Here is a 21,965-nt window from a genome sequence, read left to right as displayed (position 1 = left end):
GTTAACTAACCTTATGGAGGTAATCATTTCACAATATGTATGTGTATTAAATCATCGTATTGTATTTATTAAACTTACACAGTGTTACATGTCAATTATATATCAATAAGCTGGAAAAAATTAAACAATAAAAACAAGTAAAAAGTTGAGTTCAAGAAGAAAATAAATTGAATGATTCTTCTGAAGATAAGCAGTTCATTTAAGGAAATACTGTCATTTAATATTTACAGAAAGAGTTCCCAAACAGAGCACATTCTAAACCAGGACAGACATAGGATGGAGGGGGAGATCTTACTTTGGGCCACTTATTAAATGATGCCCTTGGAGCTAAGGTGGATGAGAAGAACAACAGTCTACACATTTTACTTAAAAGATCAAATCACTACCAAAATGCTAGGTAATTACCAGCATGTACAGTATAATAGAGCTCATAAGGTAGAAATGAAGATAATGAAACTATATGTCTTTTACTTTATATCATTTTGTTGCTAATAAAATAGTTTCTGTTCTTTCACAATAAAAAATTCAATACCCAGTTTAAAAACCTGACTCAGTAAGTATAGGACTAAAATAATCCAGAGTAAAATCAAATAGTTTTGTCTCACTTATGTGTGCCTCAAATGATGAAGATCTTAGCCCTCATGCCAAATTTTTAGTGAAATCTAACCCCAGTTAATGGTTTCCCTTTTCTTTTACAGGCCTGGAGCGAATTGCTCGGGATTCATCTTACGAACAGGAAGGAAAGGTCCAATTTGTAATTGATGCTGTGTATTCCATGGCTTATGCCCTGCACAATATGCACAAAGATCTCTGCCCTGGATACATTGGCCTTTGCCCACGAATGAGTACCATTGATGGGAAAGAACTACTCGGTTATATTCGGGCTGTGAATTTTAATGGTAAGTCACAACTTTTTTTTTTTAATCTAAATACTTTAGAAGTGACAGGGTGTGTTTTTTCTCCCTATATTTAGAGTATACTCAAGCAGAGTGGAAAGCACAGGATTAGAAGCAGTTCCGCTTTTAATCAGAAGTGTGAGTTTTTCCACCTGCTTTTAAATCTCAAACATATTTTTTTTGGTGCTACCATTAATCTGCTGCTGAAAGAAGCAGAAGTTAAAATAAGCCTCTATCAATCAAAATATCGCTATTTCAGAAGTAACTTAGGAGACTCATTTGGAACCACTGACAACAGATTAGATTTCTTTGGAAATGTTTTGTTAACGCCGTTATTAAAAAAGGAATTGTAGACATTTTGTTTTGAAACCTACTTTAAGCATTTTAAACAGTAAGATGACTCGAGGAGAGTGGATGATTTGGAGTTGCTGTATATTTACATTCTAAGGGTGCTGTGTTAAGTTTCTGCATCTTCTTTTTCATTGTATTTCTTTCAATGATTGGGTCAATTTGAAGCAGTGAGCTGCATCGTGTAAGGTAGAACTACATACAATCAAATGTAGATGAGATTTGCCTACTGCAGAAGCAGAAATGCTGCTTATGTGAGTGTCACAAGAAATTGGTACAGAATACGCTGGATTCATAGTGTTCGGCTGAGAATAGCCAAATTGCTTGTCTCAAGTGATGGAACTATTGAATTCTGCTGTTCTTTCATGAAAGTTGTAATGGTTGCTGCCCATGACTTTGACCATTATTTTCAAATGAAATGATAGAATGCTCCAAGCTGTCTAATTCTTTCTGTTTGGCTGTAATCCACACAATGGACATGCCTCCGAGCAGGACACACGGCGCTGCACTGTCCATCATAATACACTCCAGTGACCTAAGCTGCCAGCCTTTCTCAGAAAAGCACAAGGTCATCTTCAATTTAGAATTCAAGGGGAAACTTCCTTCTTTTCTTTGTTCAGGCAACGTGAGACACAATTTGGTTTACATTCAACACAGAGTATCCTCTTTTTCACCAGAATTTTGGTGAAACATTACATAACATAATTCCTTTTGTTAAGAATATAAATAGTAAGGGGAATTTGAAAATAATTTTCTTACAATTATTAAATGGAGCGAAAGAGGAGTGTTACAATACAAGTGTTAAAATACAATACGTTATTTACCCTAACGTGAGGTTGGGGGGCACTTTATTTATCCAAATTGCTAAGAAGTGGGAAGAGGAATGCAAATGAGTATATTTTTTCATTAATTGAAGCTATCTCCAGAAGACAGGGAAGTCTTTTAAAGAAACACTGGATTAAAGTATTCTAAAGTTGAATTATCAATTTCTCTCTTAACCATAGACCTAACCCTTCCTTGATGACTTTAATAATTATACTATACTGTAATATAATGATGCTGTTAAAGACTGCTGAAAAAGTCATAATGTCTAACGATTATTAAGACAATTTGCCTCTAGAGTCCAATGATTTTTGAGTTCTTCTGTCTACTTTTTATAGTTTTTTTCCCCTTCCACATTATCAGATGACTGTTGCTGTGATTGTTTTTTGGACTGATCCCTTCCATAATTTGCTTCTTTCAATCTACCGCGGACACAGAAACACACATAAAATTTCATTAACTTAGTCAAGAGATATTTATTGAGCACATAGAATGTGGTAAGCATTATGATAGGTACTAAAGATATATTACTGTTAAAAAGAGTCAAAACAGACATGTTTCTTCGGGAACTTAGATATCAATCAAATAAGCACACAAAGGTTTAATTATATAATCTGCAATGAGTATTGAAAGAAGAGGTGTGTTGGACTAAAAGTTTATAATAGGGAAATATGTCCCTATTCTAGGGAGTTAGAGACAGCTGGAATCTGGAGATGAGGGTCAGAGACAAGGGTAAAGCACTAGACAGGACCAGATAGACCATGAGATGTCTTACAGGTCATTCTTAAGATTTGTTCTTCATCTTGAAAGCAGTAGGAACCCACTGAAGCATAATAGGACTGTGTCTGATACAAGAGTAAGTGTACTCCGGATGAGGATCATGGAAAATACATGAATTTTAGTGTATGAACTTAAAGGAGAATCTCTCTGAACTCCTTGGAGATTTATTTTGCAAATAGCTTGAAATTTTTCTGTGTCCCAATAGCTGGTAATAATAGTACGGTTATAATAGAGTAAGGGACCTGAGCGTAAGCAGATTATCATGGTATATATAATTTGATTTTCAGTAATTTTCAGGACGTTTATCAATTTTTTTATTTCATTATTGGCTTACTGTTAGTCTTCATTTATTATTAATACCTTGCCTGTTTCTGATTAAAAAAAGGCACATAGGGCTCTTCAAGTAGAAGTACACCATCAAAACCATTGAAGGGGGAAGAAACAAATTTAGTAACCAGAATGAAGGACTACGTTAAGTTCTGAACTTCCTAAGCAGCTAAAATATAAGGGGACATTCAATGGAATGTATGTTTCATTACATGAGAGAAGCAAACTTACCTATTTCTGAGGAGAGAATGAATTTTCTTACAGCCTAATAAGCAATGTTATTTAACAAAATTTTACTTGGGAAGCTGGAGGGAAACAAAGGCCTGCCTTTTAAGATTACTTTTATTGCTACCATTTGAACAAAATGCTATTTCTATAAATTTTTTAAATGCAAAGATTTATCAAAAGAAAAACATAAAATGAAGAAGAGTTCAGATTTTTCAGGTACTTAAGCAACAGTGTCAATTCCTTACTCTGGTGTATCCTATAGGCAATAAAATATTAATACTGTACATCTTGTATAGAATCAAAGATTTTTCTGTCGCTATGAGAACCTTATGCATCATAAAGAAAAAGTGTTGGACAGAATTCCAGAGATGTCTCCTTACTTTCTCTATAGTTGAGCAGGGCAGGGTAGGCACAGCGGCATACTAATCAGGGTTGTTTGACTGTAGGTAACAGAAACCAACTTAAGCTTGCTTTAAGCTAAAAGGAACGATTTATGAGGGTGTGTCAAGAAACCCCACGGCAGACTATAGAAAGGTCTAAGAAAAGAAGTGGTTATAAGTACTAAAACCTCTCAGAAATCCAAATATCCCTCTGTCTGCTTTGTTTGGTTCTCTTTATATTGGTTTTCTCTGTGTCTAGGTCCACAGGGTAGGTAGTAGGAGACCATCTACATTTCTAGAATTTAGTTGCTGTTTGTTCAGGACATGTGCTAAGATTAACATATATGTATTTTAGGTCCCAGTTCTAACTTCTTGGAAACTTGAATCTCATTAGCTAAACTTAGGTTGGATGTCAGACCTGTTCCAAATTATCAGTGACAGGGATCAAGTAAGTACAAACTTAGTTGTCATGAGGCACTCCCAGTGGGTGCAAGTGACATGGGTGAAAGGGACATTTAAGAAGCTTCTATCATTGACTTCGGGGGAAAGTTTAAACAAAGTGAGCAGAGAGGGGAAAACCTGAGAAAGGGGTGATGCCATGGTCTCTGAATCTCTTTGCTTCTCTAGGTGGGCGAATTTTTGTTAGGCTAGAGGACACAATTAAAATCATACAGAATTTGTGGGAATCTGAGAGAGGAATCAATTTTGGAATTATTTAATGCAAACCTTCATGCTGTGATTGAATTCCCTGAATGAAGCAGCTTCCCTAAACTTACAGTGAGGTAGTGGTCTAACCATTTCAATGCTCAATATTCTAAGAAACATACCTAAACACTTGCCTGATTACAGAGGCTGATATAGAGATGGAATTTAGCAGCACTTTCTTTTCTTTAGAAACCTTATTGATTTTAGGGACTTAACTGCAAATTTTCCAAATATCCAATTTTGAGAGTCTCTGAACACTGCAGATGGTTTTAAAGCAAATTTCTTCACGTAAAGTACCTTTAAGCTATCTAAAAGAAATAAATACTGCTTAATATTAGGAAATGCATTACAAATGCACTAATAAGTCAAATAAGACAATGAAAAATATAAGATTCTGTAAAAGCATTTGATTAAAATATAACCCTCATTTCTGTTACAAGTACAAAAACAAACTAGAAATGGAATAAATGTTTAACGTGATAAGCACATCTCTCTCAGCCTATAACTGGTTATATATTTATAGTTTTTCCTATTACAGAGATGGATTCGTCCTATTAACACTATTACTAATATTCTATAAATTTTAAACAATGTGATAAAACAACAAACAAAAGTAAGAGATTACTACTAAAAAGGAAAGAGTATTATGATTATTTTCAAATGATTTGATCTCAAGACAATAAATTGAAAACTAGAAGTACTTACTTTAAGATGATCAAATATAAAATTAATATTAAAACATTAAGAACTTTCCTACATACAATGTTAGGTATCATTGACAATTATGGGAAATGAGACTCTTTTCTTTGCAAAAATATATAGAAAATATCTTGGAATAAATTGAGCCAAAAAATATTAAAGACATATGAAGACAACTTTATTGAGAGACATCCCTTGTTTGTAGACCGAAAAACTAATTAGAGGAAACATGTTAATCTTTTCTGAATTAATCTGCATTCAGGCTTAGTATGGTTCCAACCAAAATGACAAAGGAGTATTTTCTGGAATTTGAAATAATATTTAAAATTTTAATTGTGAGAATAAAGAGTAAAAATAACTAAAATGATTTTGAAGAAAAAATATTCCTACCAAACAGTTAACATTTAAGCATAACGTTAATCTATAATAATCAATCCAGCATGGAACTATTACCAGAACAGACATATGGTAAATAGAACCAGATAGAAATAGCCAGAAATATCAATATATAATAATAAATAAATCAGTTTGTACATGTATTTTTATATACATACATGTGAACTTATGATGTGATAAAGATGAGTTAGAACTCAGTGGGAAAGGTATTTTATTCATTGATTATCAATTTACAGTAAAATCAAGTGATCATGATTTCTCCCTATAAGAGAGTATAATCCATTTGGAATTTATTTTAGAGTTAGGTGAAAAGGGGAAGCAAAAAAAAAAAGGAAATATAGAAGATGGTTCATCTTTTAGATGGAAGGATTATACTAAAATATTCTAAACACTGAAGTCTCTTCCAGCTCTATATTCACTGCAGATTATTTTAAAGATAAAGGTATATTTTTAAAACATAGATACCTATCAGTGTTCTTACTGTTGTTGTTTTTTTAGTTGTTTGTTTTATGAATCATTCCTTTAGCCCACATACATTTTATTGAGAATCTTACAAAGTATCTAATAATTTTTGATGCTAGGCATCAAAAATACAAAGATTAATAAAATGTGGTTCTATGAGTTTTCAAATGTCATAGCTTAACAGAGGAGAGACACAAACATGTTACCAACAATAATTCAATTTGATAAGTGATATGATAGAGGGATGGCATGGCATGTACAAACTCAACATAAGGCTGAGATTAGGAAACTACATAAGGGGGGCTCAAAGAATACAACACAGAGAACAGGTGACATCTGATTTAAATGACAAATAGAAAGTGACATTTCTTTAAGTGGACAAGATGGGAAAAACTATTCATGGCAGACAAAACAGTTTAATAGTAGATGGAAAACAGGCAAGAGCATGCGTTCTGAGAAAGTGAGCATCCACAGTGTAAGAATTCAAAGGAGTGACGTGGGAGCAGCCTGGAGATGAGACCAGCAACATGAACTAGGGCCTGGTTAGAAATCCCTACCAAACTCTGATGTTTGACTGTGACACAGGGAACTGAAGTTTTCTGAGCAGGACAGTGAAGTGCTAGGATTTGTGTTTTAGGAAAATAACTATGGCAGCAATTTGCAGACAGGAGGGAGAGATTGAAGACAGGGATGACAAGTTAAGAGACGGTTCCAATCATCTCCAGAAGAGAAGAGTGCTTGAAATGGGAAAATGAAAGTACAAATGGAATGTAAAGAAGTGAAAGAGGGAGGAAGGGAACAAAGAATCATTTCAGTGCTGGCTCTGTTCTAGACACTGTGCTTTGATTAGAAGCCAGAAGGTTTTGAGAAATATCTTTACTTCCCCAAATGATATTTCTTTGTAACTGTTTGTGACAATCCCATTACTAGAGCCATTATTTTTTTGCGTGCATAAATCATTTTTATTTAGTGTTTTCATTTTCTTTTTTTAATTAATTTTTATTGGAGTATAGTTGCTTTGCGGTGTTGTGTTAGTTTCTGCTGTACAGCAAAGTGAATCAGTGATACATATACATATATCCACTCTTTTTTAGATTCCCTTCCCATTTAGGTCACCACAGAGTCCTGAGTAGAATGTTTTAGCATATATACCATTGATGAAATTGGCTTGACACTACTTTGTTTTATCCACCTTTATAAGTATAAAATGAGACATAAAATGCCAATATATGGAAAAACTGACATAAAATGTCAACTGTAGAATTTGTAATGCATAATATCCTTGTGATTAGATATTACTTATTTGATAAATAGAGATGAAACAAAGTCAAATGTGATGAAGTGGTTCTATGTTAACCTTAAAGATAAATATCCTTTTTGATAATTACTGTATTTGAAATAAAATTTAGAAAATCATTATTAATAATTTGGAAGTACATTATATAATTCTTGATGATAGAGGTTTGCAAGTCATGAAGTAATTCCTGGAAATATTTATACATTTAAAAGAAAGTGAACGGCATGTGTAACGATATTGAATTTGTAGAGATAAATAAACAGACTGATTTGAATTAGGTAATATTTCAGTTTCTGATTAAGGAAACTTCAGGCTGTTTATAAAATATTAATCCTACAAATGAAACCATCATGAAATTTAGCAGCATAATTATACTGGCCTCTGTTTTCTGAGTAAGTTGATAAACTGTGGGAGTTGTTTTTTTTTTTAATCTTTATTGGAGTATAATTGCTTTACAATGTTGTGTTAGTTTCTGCTGTATAACAAAGTGAATCAGCTATATGTATACATATATCCCCATATCCCCTCCCTCTTGCATATCCCTCCCACCCAACCTATCCTACCCCTCTAGGTGGACACAAAGCACCAAGCTGATCTCTCTGTGCTATGCAGCTGCTTCCCACTAGCTATCTATTTTACATTTGGTAGTGTATATATGTCAGTGCTACTCTCTCACTTCGTCCCAGCTTACCCTTCCCCCTCCCCTTGTCCTCAAGTCCATTCTCTACATCTGCATCTTTATTCCTGTCCTGCCCCTACGTTCATTCGAACCTTTGTTTTTTAGATTCCATATATATGTGTTAGCATACAGTATTTGTTTTTCTCTTTCTGACTTACTTTACTCTGTGTGACAGACTCTAGGTCAGTCTACCTCACTACAAATAACTCAATTTCCTTTATTTTTATGGCTGAGTAATATTCCATTGTATATTTGTGCCACATCTTCTTCATCCATTCATCTGTCGATGGACACTTAGGTTGATTCCATGTCCTGGCTATTGTAAATAGAGCTGCAATGAACGTTGTGGTACATGACTCTTTTTGAATTATGGTTTTCTCAGGGTATATGCCCAGTTGTGGGATTGCTGGGTCATATGATAGTTCTGTTTTTAGTTTTTTAAGGAACCTCCATACTGTTCTAAGTATAATTTCTTTTATAGTCATGAAGAACAAGGGCTTTCACTTCCTCCCTTAAGATATAAAGACTTATGTGTGGACCAAGATGGAGACAGCATCCTTCAAAGCTTCAGGCAAATCAGTGGAGTTGCCTTAGTTGTTCCTTGGGCCCTACTCAACTTCACCCGCTGCATGGGTTTCTTTTACTCCTTCTTTATTCTTGTAATTCATGAACTTCATTATGTGCCAAAAATTAGGGATAAATGATAAGCAAACCCAAGAAACAGATGGGGTGCCATAGGCTCACTAACTGTGGGTTAAGTGTGGGCATTGGGTTTAAACGGGAGATGCAGCAGTGAGCCTTGGATGAAGGATGGGGACAGAAATGAAGGAGCAGAGAGGATCTGAGGTGGTGGGGAGTTTCTGCAGGAGTTCATATTTAATGGTTTGTAGTTATCATAGTGATCAGAAACACAGACTTTATACTCAGGGTTTGAATCCAGTTTCAGCACTCACTACTTTGTGATCTTGGTCAGGTAACAAAACCTCTTTAAGTCTTTGTTTCCTCATCTATACAATGGGGATGTTAATAGTATATACATTTTAGAGTTCCTGTGAAATCTAAATATAAGATGATAATATATAGAAAGTACTTAATAAGAGATATACTCTATTATATGTAGAGGATACTTTATCAATAGAGAATTAATGAAGTTAGTACTTGGATCACCTTATAAAGGTGATGAGATGAGTGGGATGGGACTGAGAGCTTGAAAACAAGACACGTTGGAAAAGATGCTTCTTCCAGGGCACCAATCAACAAGGTTTCCCCAGCAGTGTCAGCTTCTTAGATAAAGGAACAGAAACGTGAATATTTTTACAACCTTCTCAAAGTACATGACAAAGTATATTACTGCTGATATTGGCATCTGATGAGTCTAGGGTAGATCAAATGGGGCTCGTTCTCTCACTGTTTCTTCTGTTTCCTTCAAAATTATGTACTTTTTTAATGAAAGAAAGTATTTGTTAGAATAGCTCCCATGTTATTAAGGGTAATTATTTTCTAGTGATATTTTGCTTCAGAAATAATCTACCTGAAAATTATAATGGAGACTTGATTATTATTCTCTTTAAGGTTATTAACTCATAATTACATTAAAGTTTAATCAAGAAGTTAGTTTGAAAGTGAAGGATATGAATGAGAAAATTATTTTTAATTCAGGTGCCTAATTGTTACACTTTAGGGATTTGGGTTTTGAATGTATTAAATTTGGTCTTTTGAATGTATTAAAAAATGACTATAAAATAACTTTTCTTTTGAACCATATAAATACCTTTGTAGCTAAGTTAAGGGAAAATCATCAAATATAATTTTGAAAAAAAACTTATAGAGTATATTTATAGCATTTATTTGTATATGTCATATACATCCATTCAACAAACATTTATTGAACGTTTGTTATGTATTGAACTGTGCTGTTTGTATTTTGTCCCTCTTCCAGTTCTCACTTCTCCTTTTTCTTACTTCATATTCCTTTAGATATTAAATTTCTTTTCCTCTTCTTTTGTCCTCTTTTCTTGCCCAGTGTTTCTCCACTTGCTCTTGTGATCATTCAGTAATCAAGATAGTAGCAGTGGGTAAGAGTATGAGCTTTTGAGTTGAAACAGAGATGAACTAAAGTTGTAACTCTCACACTTAGGTGGAGAGACCTTGGATAAGCCACTTAAATTTTATAAACCTCTATGTTCTCACCTTTGCATGGGAGTAATAATCATACCTACCTTGTAGTGTTATTATGAGCATTTAATGAGATAATTCACAACTCCTGGCAATTGTGAATAATCAATGAATGACAACTATTATTTTTTCCTCTACCCCATGACAAAAGTAAATCTTCTGCATATGTTTACTGGGTTTCAAACATACACACATAAATACCCCCCCAAATACACACTCATTCACATATGTTCCCTTACACACCTTAGATTCCAAAGCATCTGATAATTTTCTTAAAATCAGTAATATTGTGTTATCTGAAATTAAATTCTTATTTCTTCAAGGCTTAACTCATCTATTCTCAAGGTTGAATAGGCTTTTTTGTTCACTTTTTCTCTCTTCTCTTTTAATCACCTTCTGAGCCCTTCATTTTTTATTAGCACTTTAGGGTGAGATATAGGAATAAGAGGACGTAAAGCCCATTCTAATCCATTTTGCCTTGAGTAAAATGACCTGATAGGTAAAGAGGTGGAGGCTGCTGCTTGAAATAGTGTTCACGGAATGTGTACGGGAATATAATACACCTACTATGTTAAGAAACTTGTTGGAAACTCACTTAGACATGGGCTATAAAAGAGACATCTATGACTTGTGCAAAAAATTTAGCTGAAGGTCATTGTTTGCAACCGGCTGAACTAGAGGAAACTGTTATACCAGTGCACAGCCCACTTGAGTTGTCCATGCCCACAGAACAGAGAAAAGTGGACTCCGCATGATAGAATTATTTAATAGCCATAAGCCCTATCATTTAAAAAAGTAATTCAAATAAAAATGACAATGCACATTTTGGCAGGTAAAAGGGATGTGGTACAAGTCTCCCAGAAGGATATTTATCAATTCCTACCTTACTTGTAATCCTTAATCCTGCTTAAGAAAGCTCTAACTTTCCTCAGATCTTATGTTTTTCTTTGCCGGCTGTTTAGGTTATATAGACGTCCCTATGATTTATATTAGCTCACTGAGAAATTCTAACCTGTTTAACAATACATCCAAAAGGCCATTCCTCCCATCTCCTTTAAGCTCTCTTAACTTCCTTTTCATTCTTCCCTGTCCTTATATAAACCACAGGCTTATGTAAAAATGTATATGCCCTCATTGCAATTCCCTCTTTGCTTCAGTCAAAACTTGATGAAATGAAAAACCATGTTTATGGCCTTTTTTTGACTTTTAAAAAAGTATAACATATATATAGAAAAGTGCAATATGTCTACAGCTCCATGAATTTTTACAAGCTGAAAACACCTAACCCAGTATCCAGAACAGCCAATCACACCCCCAAATCCCCAACTGGCACCTCAGAACCTTACTGTGCTCTTCCAGTCAGTGCACATCTCTCTAGGAAGTCACTGTCCTAGCTCTGAACAGCACAGACTAGGGTTGCCAGCTTTTGTGCTCATATAAATGAAATTACATAATCTGTACTCATTTATGCCTGGCTTCATTTCACTGTAATTTTTGATAAAGAGGAAGAAAAGCACATTCCCACCATTATCTCTCTCTATTACCATAAGATTCAATTATTTAATTTACTTTATTACATATTAAGAATTTAATTTTTAAAGCCTAATGAATTATTTTATGAAATAATAACATTTAATATCTATTAATGAGGTTTAAAATATAAGAAAATTTTAAATTTTAATACAATACCTACAATTTCTTAGAAAGTGGTAAAAAATATTACTTCCAATAATATTCTCATCTTGGTCATGTTCCCATCATTTAAAAAAAATAATAGACTGTATCTTTTAGAGCCATTTTAGGTCCACAGCAAAGTTGAGGGGAAAGTAAAGAGAGTTCCCATATACCCCCTGACCTCATACACACAGCTTCTCCCACTATCAGCATCCTGAATCAGACTGGTACATGTGTTACAGTTGATTAACCTGCATTGACACAGCATTATCATCTGAAGTCCATAGTTTACATTAGGATTCTTGATGTGCATTCTATGGGTTTTGACAAACGTACAATTATATATATATTTCACCTTCCAGGAAACAACATTCTCATAACTGTTTCAATTTTAATCAACATCATGAAAAAATACTCCTAATTCCATCAGCCTCAGTCCTAGGCCCTGAAGAGAAGGAACTTATGCTCTTCCAGCTGGTCCTCTAGGATAATTCCTAAATACCCAAAACATCAGTGTAGAACTTAGCAAAAGGATTTTAGCATGTAATCCTTTTATTTTACCAGGAAAGAAAACACATTTGCTTCCCTTACTTAGCTATCAATGACAATATGTCAGAGCTGTCACAAATTCTAGAGTCAATAAATTCTAGAGTGCTCAGAGGCATTTGAGAAAACTGCAGTGTTCTTGATTGCATGTTGCATCCATTTCTGGAAATAAGTGACATCTGATTTTTCTATCCCCATGTTTATCTTTTGAAATAATATTGGCTCTCTGTAAAAAAAAAAAAAAAAAAAAAAAAAGCTTCAGACTGACATTTCAAGAATTAGTTGAGTATATCTTTCTGATCCTACTAGATATGCTTTAACCCAAGCCAAGGAGAGAACTGATACTTTTTATACACAGAAACTAGCTTCTGGTGAAGGAGGGGGAAGTCATTTTTCCATTCTTAAACACTGTAATTAACTAGTAGTTTGGGGTGAGAAAGTTTTTCTTTTCTTCTTAAATACGGTCTATCTACATAGGCACAAACTATCAGATATTGTTAAAAAATAATGAGATTTTTATTGCAATGTTTGCATAATACTTTCTTTTTATACCTTTACGGGTGTGCTTCATCAGTTTGAACCATCTTAGCCTTTAAAGTTGGCTGTAAATGCAAAATTTAAACGATACTACTTTGGGCAATTATATGCTAATATATGAATAAACAAATACGATTTCATGTTGGATTTTCTTTCTTTTCAGCATTACTTGAAGTGATCTTTTGGCTTTTGAGCATGATAGCAATCTACTTCACTGGTATTGAAGCAGAAAATAACCAGTTCATAAATTTTCTAGCAATCTCCACACACAAAATGTTTATAGAAATAAAGTAACATATTTAGCAAACTCAAGGATGGTTTCAGCTGAGCACCTTTAAGTCCTGCAACAGATCTAAGTAGAAGGTGAATTTCTAATACCAAGAGCTTTTAAGTGCATGAGTGCACACACACACACAGACACACACACACCCCTCTCTTTCTATAGAAATAGAGGAAGTGAATAAAAAATAGTAAAATGATATGATGGAAAGAAAGGATTTGTTTCGTTGCCAATGTCTAGGTAAATTTTCTAACTTTATGGAGACTGAGTAAGAGTAGAAATTTTGAATCGCTTCATATCTCTGAACAGGGACTTGGATAAACCAAATGACATTTGAGCTTGTGTTGACTTTGGCTGGCATTTACCGAAAATGTTTTCAGAGTCAGTTCACTACCTATATTATTTTATTATTTTTTAATCTTAAGAATGGATAAGAAAAGGAATCAGAAATATACAGAGTACTGTGATCAACATCCATCTTCTTTACTACATTCTTAGACCACCATAATTTCGCCATGATGTGGTTGCAGATTAGTGTAATGTGCTATTTTAAAATCTTAGCAATCTACTGCAGAATTTAGACCCTTCGGAAAGGCCCTGTTGTGAGTTTAGGTGATCTGTGGTCCCATTTGATAGCCCAGTGGCTGTGCTAGGAGATTCAACCTAACATAAAAAATTAACCCTGTGTATTTCAGGAGTTCTTTGAAAAATTCCTGACTAGCCTATCCATCTCTATCATTTGATTTGAATTAGTGATAAAATATTAAATGTCATTATTCAGTGATAGTTCTCTAAGGTTTTAAATACATCCCTCTGTGGATAAGGGAATATGATTACTTAATCACTGTGATTAAAAAGACTTTTCATAGTTTCCTGGCAAAGACAATGATGTCACAAATACAAATAATTCTAGGGTGGGTTCAGATCACTTCACTTAAAATGTACAGCAGGAAGGGTCAAATAAAATTAGCTATATGCTGTTTAGGAAAAAAAAATAATTGCTGAAAACTTCTGTGTATTGTTTTCTGTCCTCATCATAGACTCTGAATTGTCAAAATCCTATTAGAATTTTAGGTAAAAAATAATCTTTTCATTTGGGATTTATATTCAAACAAATGTGTATGTGTAAAGATGATAAGCCTCTAATAATCATTCCCCACGTTTCCTTATTTTGTATCTCAGTGAAAGATTTCTTTTGATGATAAATTTATCCGTATTAAGCCTTTTTAGTGCTAATTACCTTGAATTCCACTGTATTACAATAACAATCCCAGGCATCTTAATGCTTTTCACTTTAAAGTACTTTCATATATATTCTCTCATTAGCCCTAACAGTCTTACATGGGAGGGCAAGTAAGTAGATGTTATTACGCCATTTGACTACAGAGATTTATAAAAGTTAAGTAATATCTTCAAGACTTCCAGATACTGAATCAAGGAATTGAGACTAGACCCAGAATTTTCAATTCTATGTTTAGTGCTCCAAGTTTCAAAGGAGCTGAGATAGGACATTGCTCTGAAGGTAGCCTATTAAAATTGCTAAATCTGCATACATTCATCAAGTTATTCAACAGATTACTACATGCCTACTATGTACTAGTCTTTATCAGGAACTGGACCCGCAATGGTGAGTAAAAGACAGTCGCTGCCCTCAGGAAGATGCAGTTTAATAGGGCAAGCAGTCAAGTAACAAACAACTACAAAATGTGAAGTATTACAATGCTAAAATAGAAAATATGGTGGAAAAGGGAGAGTGGGACTGTAGGGAAGATGGTGAAATCATCAGGAAGGTGGTGATGTTTAAACTGAGACCCGAATTATGAGAAGGATAAGAGCCTAGGAAAAACCTGGTACAAAAGCCTCAAGACAGAATAGAGATTTGTGTCACTATCATGCTAAATGCTTCCCTTCTGTCTCTGGAGTCACAGACCTTTTTACTGAAAAGTATGCTATTTCCTGAAATTCTTGAAATGGCACATTATCTTGTAAACACTTTGTAGAGACCCATGGAAGCCCATGCAGCTATTCTCGTAGGATTTATGGTCCAGGTATGTCCTCCATGTGAGCCTGCACCGCACCCCACTGTTGTTGGGAAGTACTGTTTTTAAAAAATGTTTTCTTTGAAGTTCACGCTGTGAACATGATGCTACTGAATGTTGAAGAAATATTTTGTCTTGCAAATACTTCCCAGATTATAACAGCAGCAGCAGGGAAGTATAGCACAGCAAACTACATCAGATAATAACTAGTCACGTTTTAATTTTCAAAGATTTTAACAACTGCTGTGGGCATATAGGGAAAATAAACGTTCTCCACTCTGTATCATCTAGTGCTCCCCAGCCCCCAAGGAGGAGGAGGTTGATTTGGATGGGTCAGATGTGAAGTTTGCCTGCTGTGCTCCTGAGAGGGGTCATCTTCTGGCTAAGAATGAGTGGACAGGGCTATCGTTGGAGCAGTCCCTGAAGGATGAGCAATAGACAGGAGCTGGGATGCTCTCTCTAAACAGGCCAGGCCATCTAGCTTTTGCACTGTGGATGTGCTTTCTCACATGTGGCCACTGTCCAAAGATCACTGTTTTAGTCTGAGAAGGCCTGGGGCATGTTGGCTTAGTTTGACTCAAAATTGGGCCTTGCTTGTGTAACTGGTTCATTTTCTTAACTAACGTAGAGACAAGGAACTCTCCATTTTCTCCCCTGGTTTATGAAGTTCCACCACGGAGTTTGAGGCCAAAGTCACAGCTAAGTAGCAAATCAAATCAAATCATAAAGTACTTTCTTTTGCCTTCTTTATGCATATGTTTCCTTGGAGACCTCCATAGGAGGATTGGTTAAACCAAGACAGGACTTGGGTGTACCTAGTTTTTCTATCCAAATAATTATTCAATGCAAGTCCTTTAAAGAGTCCCAAATTGAATTTAGGATACAATAAAGTACATACATACATGCATAATGCAAACACACATACATGATATAGAAGGTTGTAATAGGTATAAGAAATATCATCATAAGACAATCTTTAATTGACCCCTCTCCATTGTAATATAAACCAGAAAATTAAGAATGCAATGATAACAAGAAAAAATAAAGAAGCCACACAAAACTGAGAAGCAGAGGATGGCTTTTCTGTTGAGTTTTGAAATTACAGTTGAGTGCAATTCTTGCGTTTAAAATCCCAGTTTGGCATTTTATTCAATCACATTGGCTTCCCGTCTTTTTTTCTGGAATTTTCAATGGAAAATATGAGGCTGATACAAATGCTAATATTTATTGAATCTGTCTGATCTTCCAGGTATATTTGTAAGCATTGTTTGTGTATTATCTCATTTAGTCCTCAAAACAATCTGAAGAAGTAGGAACAATTTTTATCCCTGTTCCTGCAGATGAGGAAACTGAAACACATATTTAGTTCACTTACCTAGTAAAGTGGTGGAACCAGGATTTGAGCCCTTGAAGCCTTAGCTCAGAGTTGCACACCGAATTACTATGGCGATTACTGTGATTATGGTGATTACTACATTAATTAAGGTATACCACCTCTAATGATAAGTGCTATTGCAGAAACAGGGGAAAACTTGTTAGTGAAAAAACCATGTGTCTAAAAGAGAAAACAAAGAACCTTTATAATTTTGATAGAACACTGGGACTCACGGAGTCAAATTAGTTCTCTGTGACTACACAGATAATGTGAAACAAAGTGAAAATAGCAATTGAGCAGCAAAAACCAAAAGAAAGTTGTTTCCAAGAGTTGGAAGACAATGAATATAACAAATATGAAGTCAAGGTAAGTCTTTTGAAAGCTCGTTACAATCATATATGAGTCTTGTATATTAACACCATGGGTTTCTTGAGGCTGGGAAGTGGGCATTAAGGTTCCTGCCAACCTAGTAATTTTTACTTAGTGAGCTTCATTGAGGTAAATTATACAGACAGTAAAACCAACTAGTTTTAAGTGTACAATTTGATGTGTTTTTTTATGAATATATACAGTTGTATAACCACCACCACAGTCATGGTCTAGAACATTTTCATCACCTCAAATGCTTCTTCCTGCTCCTTTTCAGTCAACTCCTTCCCCACAATATCATTCCCTGGAAGCCAGTGGTCTCCTTTCTGTCAGTATGTTTTTGCTTTCTTAAAAATTAATATGAATGGATCATATATTTTGAAATTTTTGTGTCTGTTTTTTTCCACTTAGCATAAAGTTTTTGAAATTTACCCATGATGTTGTATTTATCAGTAGTTCACTGCCTTTTTATTTTCATGAATATATCACAATTTGTTCATTCATCAGTTGATGGAATTTGGATTATTTTCAGCTTTTTCCATTATGAAAAGAGCTTCTAGGAATATATAAGTACAACTCTTTGTGAGGATGTATGTTTTTGTTTCTCCTGGGTAGACACTTGGGAATGGGATTGCTGGATTGTATGGGAAGAATATGTTTAACTTTATAAGAAACTGCCAAACTTTTTTTTTTAAGTGACTGTACCATTTTGCATCCCTAAGAGCAATGTATGAGGGTTTCAGTTACTCCATTCCTCTTCAACACTTAATATTGTCAGTCATTTTAATTTTAGCCATACTAGTGGGTATATAGTGATTTCTCATTGTGGCTCTAATCTGCGTTTCTGTGATCACTTATCATCTTTGTATATTTTTTCATATGCTTATTTGCCATTTTTTTTTTTTTTTTTTGCGGTATGCGGGCCTCTCACTGCTGTGGCCTCTCCCGTTGCGGAGCACAGGCTCCGGATGCGCAGGCCCAGCGGCCATGGCTCACGGGCCCAGCCGCTCCGCGGCATATGGGATCCTCCCAGACCGGGGCACGAACCCGTATCCCCTGCATCGGCAGGTGGACTCCCAACCACTGCGCCACCAGGGAGGCCCTTATTTGCCATTTTTATATCTTCTTTGATTGTCTCTTCAAATCTTTTACTCATCTTAAAAATGAATTGTTTGATTTCTTGTTATTGAGTTGTAAAAGTTCTTTATTCATTCTAAAAACAAGTTATTTTATATATGCATTTGCATATGTATACAAATATATAATTGTGTTATAAAAATATTTTCTCTTTTTATTTTCATAATGTTGTCTTTTGATAAACATTTTTAATTTTGATGAAGGCCAACTTATCAACTTTTTCTTTTTCTGTCCTAGCTAAAAAAATCGTGTCTAACTCAAGATTACAAAATTTTTCTCCTGGAAGTTTTATATTTTTACTTTTTACATTTAAATATGATCAATAGAAATGCAGTTTTAAAATATGGTATGAAATAAGGGCTGGTTTCATTTTTTAAAATATGGATATCCAATTGTTCTCCTAACATTTTTTTTGAAAAGCTACCCATTTCCTGTCGAATAACTTTATACTTTTGCTGAAAGTCATTTGAACACATATGCATGGGTCTATTTCTTGAATTGTGATCTTGTTCTATAAATTTATAAGCTTATGATTATGCTAATACCACACTGTCTTGATTACTATAGCTTTATATTAGGTCTTGAAATAAGGTAGTACATAAATTCTCTTTGTTTTTATTTCTAAAAATTGCTTTGCTAGTCTATGCCTTTTGCATCTACATATCAATTTTAAAATCTATTTGTCAATTTCTAAAAAAAAAAAAAAACAAACTCCTGCTCTGATTTTGATTGGAATTGTGTTGAATCTGTAGGTCAGTTTGGAGACAACTGGCATCTTAGCTACATTGTCTTCCCATCTGTGAACATGGTTTTTCATTCCATTCATTTAGATATTTTAAAATTTCTCTCTACAATGTTTGTAGTTTTCAGTGTAAAGGTATTGCACATATTTTGTTAAATTTACCTCTAATATTTCATATGTTAGATAGTCTTGTAAGTGCAGTTATTTCTAAATTTCCATTTCTAAATTACTGCTAGTAGAAAATTGATTTTTATATGTTCACTTTCTATAAAGCAACCTTTATTAACTCATATTTTATCTATTTTTTGTAGTTTCCTTAGGCTTTTCTACATAAACAATCACGTTGTCTGCAAAAACAGTATTACTTCTTTCTTGCCAACATGTATGTGTTCAATTCTTCTTCCTGCTTTGTAGTATGAGCCAGGACCTTCAGTACAATGTTGAATAAAAGTGGTAAAAGCAAGCATCCTCTTTTTCTCTTAGTCAGAAATAATTCTATCTTTTACCATTTAGATGTGTGCCAACCTGGATAAATATAGAAAATATGAGTGATATAAACTAGCTGCAGAAGAGTATAACATATGATACAATAAAATATTATAAAACATAATATTATGTAAACATTAATACGTATTATACTTTTAAAGACACAAACGTGTATATAAAATGAATAAAAACATACATAGGAATTATAAATACCTGGGCTAGTGGTTATCTCTGGAAAGCAAGGAGGAGAGGAAGAGGGGTTGGGAAAAGTTCATAATTCTTCAGTTGTATTTGTGTGGTTTTATTAATTGAAATAAAACTGAAGGAAAGAGAAAAGAACAGGTAATATTTACCCAAAGGAAGGAAATAGGAAGAACTTCATAGGTCTTTAATTAGCATCATGAGAAATGTAATCATAAAGAAATTGGAAAGAATACTGTAAATACTTTTGTTGGTGGGTAATGAAAAATAAGATTGGTTAATATGTTGGCATCAGAATATGGATATTAGTGAAAACCAAGTAGAATAATTTAGATTTGATAGTGTAGGCAAAAAGGAGCCATTGTAGTTTCTTGCTGTGTTACTAGGCCTTTATTTCTAGTAAGTTACCATCAAATGGTTTATTTGGTCTTGATTATAAAATCTTTATCAAAGCAAAAGAGTGAAAACAATAACAACAGCTGACTATAGACAGGTAATCTGTCTCTGAAAAAGTAACATCAATACATACGATTATCCTCTTGTAATCAAGTATAGTCATACTTTGAAGGTTAGCTTTTATCATTTTTTTCTAATTCACAAGGATTGGGATATTTTGAAAAATATGACTCAATTCTTCTAAATTTTTCTTTTGATGTTTTCCATGGTGAATTTAAAAGTGTATGTACCCCATCTATTTTAAATAATCACATTAAAACTCATATCATTAGTATTTTATGATAAGGGCCTCTTTGCCACTTCAAGAAGCAGCAGTTCCTCAGCTTTCTTTAGGGAAATGAATGTGTGCAAATAATAAGAGAATTTTCAGAAGATGTAAATTTACTATCTATTTCTGAGTTGCTAGTGAATTACAATTAAGTATTAAGTAGAATATATACTGAATATATAAAATATATTCTGAATTGCTTTTTATTTTGAGGATGACATTTAATTTACTCTTTGGAAGGAGAAAAGCACAGGATAAGAGGAACAATCTTGTGAAAATTCAGTTTACAGGAAGAAATTCAATAATCATGAGTTAGGGAGAATAGGTTTATAAGCAGAGGTTGTACTATGGAATAGAATCAAAAAAGAATGAAATTTCACAGCTATGGTTTACCATTACAAAAGTTAAAAAAATAGCTTTTCATATTTTATGCTTAGTGTTAATATTAGGGAAAAAACCCCAAAGCATACAAAGGTAATAATTACCATTAATGAGTATATGCAGTTTAGTGAATGATTTCAGTTTTGGACCACTTAGAGCTCTTTGTGGAAAATCCAAGTGAAGATATTTATGAGGCAGCTGGACACACCCACACAAAGACACATACACATGAGTTTCAGTGCAGCAGAGAGATGGGAATAAATATATCGATATATCACTATATGGACAACAATGGAAACTGTAAATGTGCTGATGACAGGACCCATGTCTTATGTTTTTGTTTTTTCCCATTGCACTTGACCTATAGCAGGGACTGAGAAGTGGTTATTGAATAAATGACATAAAGATCATTGAATCTGTATAGTGAAGAATTCCAAACTCAACAGAGTGAAAAATAACATTGCCAGAGAACTTGTATTTTTTTCTTTAAATTATGTAGATTCCTAATGTATTTTCTAAATCAGCAGCATTCTCAAACACTTTGGTCCCAGCATCTTTTACACTTAAAATTATTAAGAACCCCCAAAAGCTTTTGTTTATATGCATTGTATCTATTGATTGGCCATATTAGAAATTTAAAGAGTTAAAAATTTAAAACATTTATGTATTAATTCATTCAAAAATAACAATAATAAACCGATTACATGTTGATGTAAATAACATTTTGATGAAAACAACTATTATAAAAGAAGAAAAAAATTTCTGAGAAGAGTAGCATTGTTTTACATTTTTACAAATCTCTTTAATTTTATGGATTAGTAGAACATGGCCTTCTGTCTCATATCTTTTGCACTAAATCTGTTGCAATATGAAGTTTTAGGTGAAGAATATTAAAAAGAAGTCCGGTTTCACACAGATACATAGTGGCAGGGAAGATTATTTTAATAGCATTTTCACATTATCTTTGATACTACACCAAAACTTGACAAATATTTTTTCATAAAAGATAATTCCAATATACAATCTGAGACTATAGCAATAAACTTAAAATCCATTGGTCTATGTGGTTGTTTGATTGAATCTTTTAACTAGGGAAGATTTTGAAATTTTTGGATAATATTGGTTCATTGAGTTTATATATCTGTTTCAAATGTTGGAACATTTTATTATATAATAGCAAAACATAACATCTGTTAATATCACCACCAGTATAATCAGAAAAGTGATCAGAAAAGCCTGATTAGATTTGTGGAAGATATAAATTTTCCAAAATATTAATT

The 21,965-nt window shown here is 33.7% G+C and overlaps 1 protein-coding gene across 3 annotated transcripts in view; it reads left to right on the top strand.

Annotated features, from left to right (window-relative positions):
• Positions 1-21,965, top strand: part of GRM8 (glutamate metabotropic receptor 8) — a gene marked incomplete at both ends in the record, with an annotated part of 765,994 nt that overhangs the window by 468,019 nt on the left and 276,010 nt on the right. For all 3 annotated transcript variants that reach the window (XM_082632937.1, XM_082632938.1, XM_082632936.1), the window contains one exon: positions 699-899. In XM_082632937.1, the coding sequence (XP_082489063.1) occupies positions 699-899 (201 nt within the window). The remainder of the gene's footprint in view (positions 1-698; positions 900-21,965) is intronic.

Source organism: Mesoplodon mirus, assembly GCF_964341445.2.
Source record: "Mesoplodon mirus genome assembly, chromosome: 9".
Taxonomy (NCBI): Eukaryota; Metazoa; Chordata; class Mammalia; order Artiodactyla; family Ziphiidae; genus Mesoplodon; species Mesoplodon mirus.
This window is presented reverse-complemented; position numbering and strand designations above follow the sequence as displayed.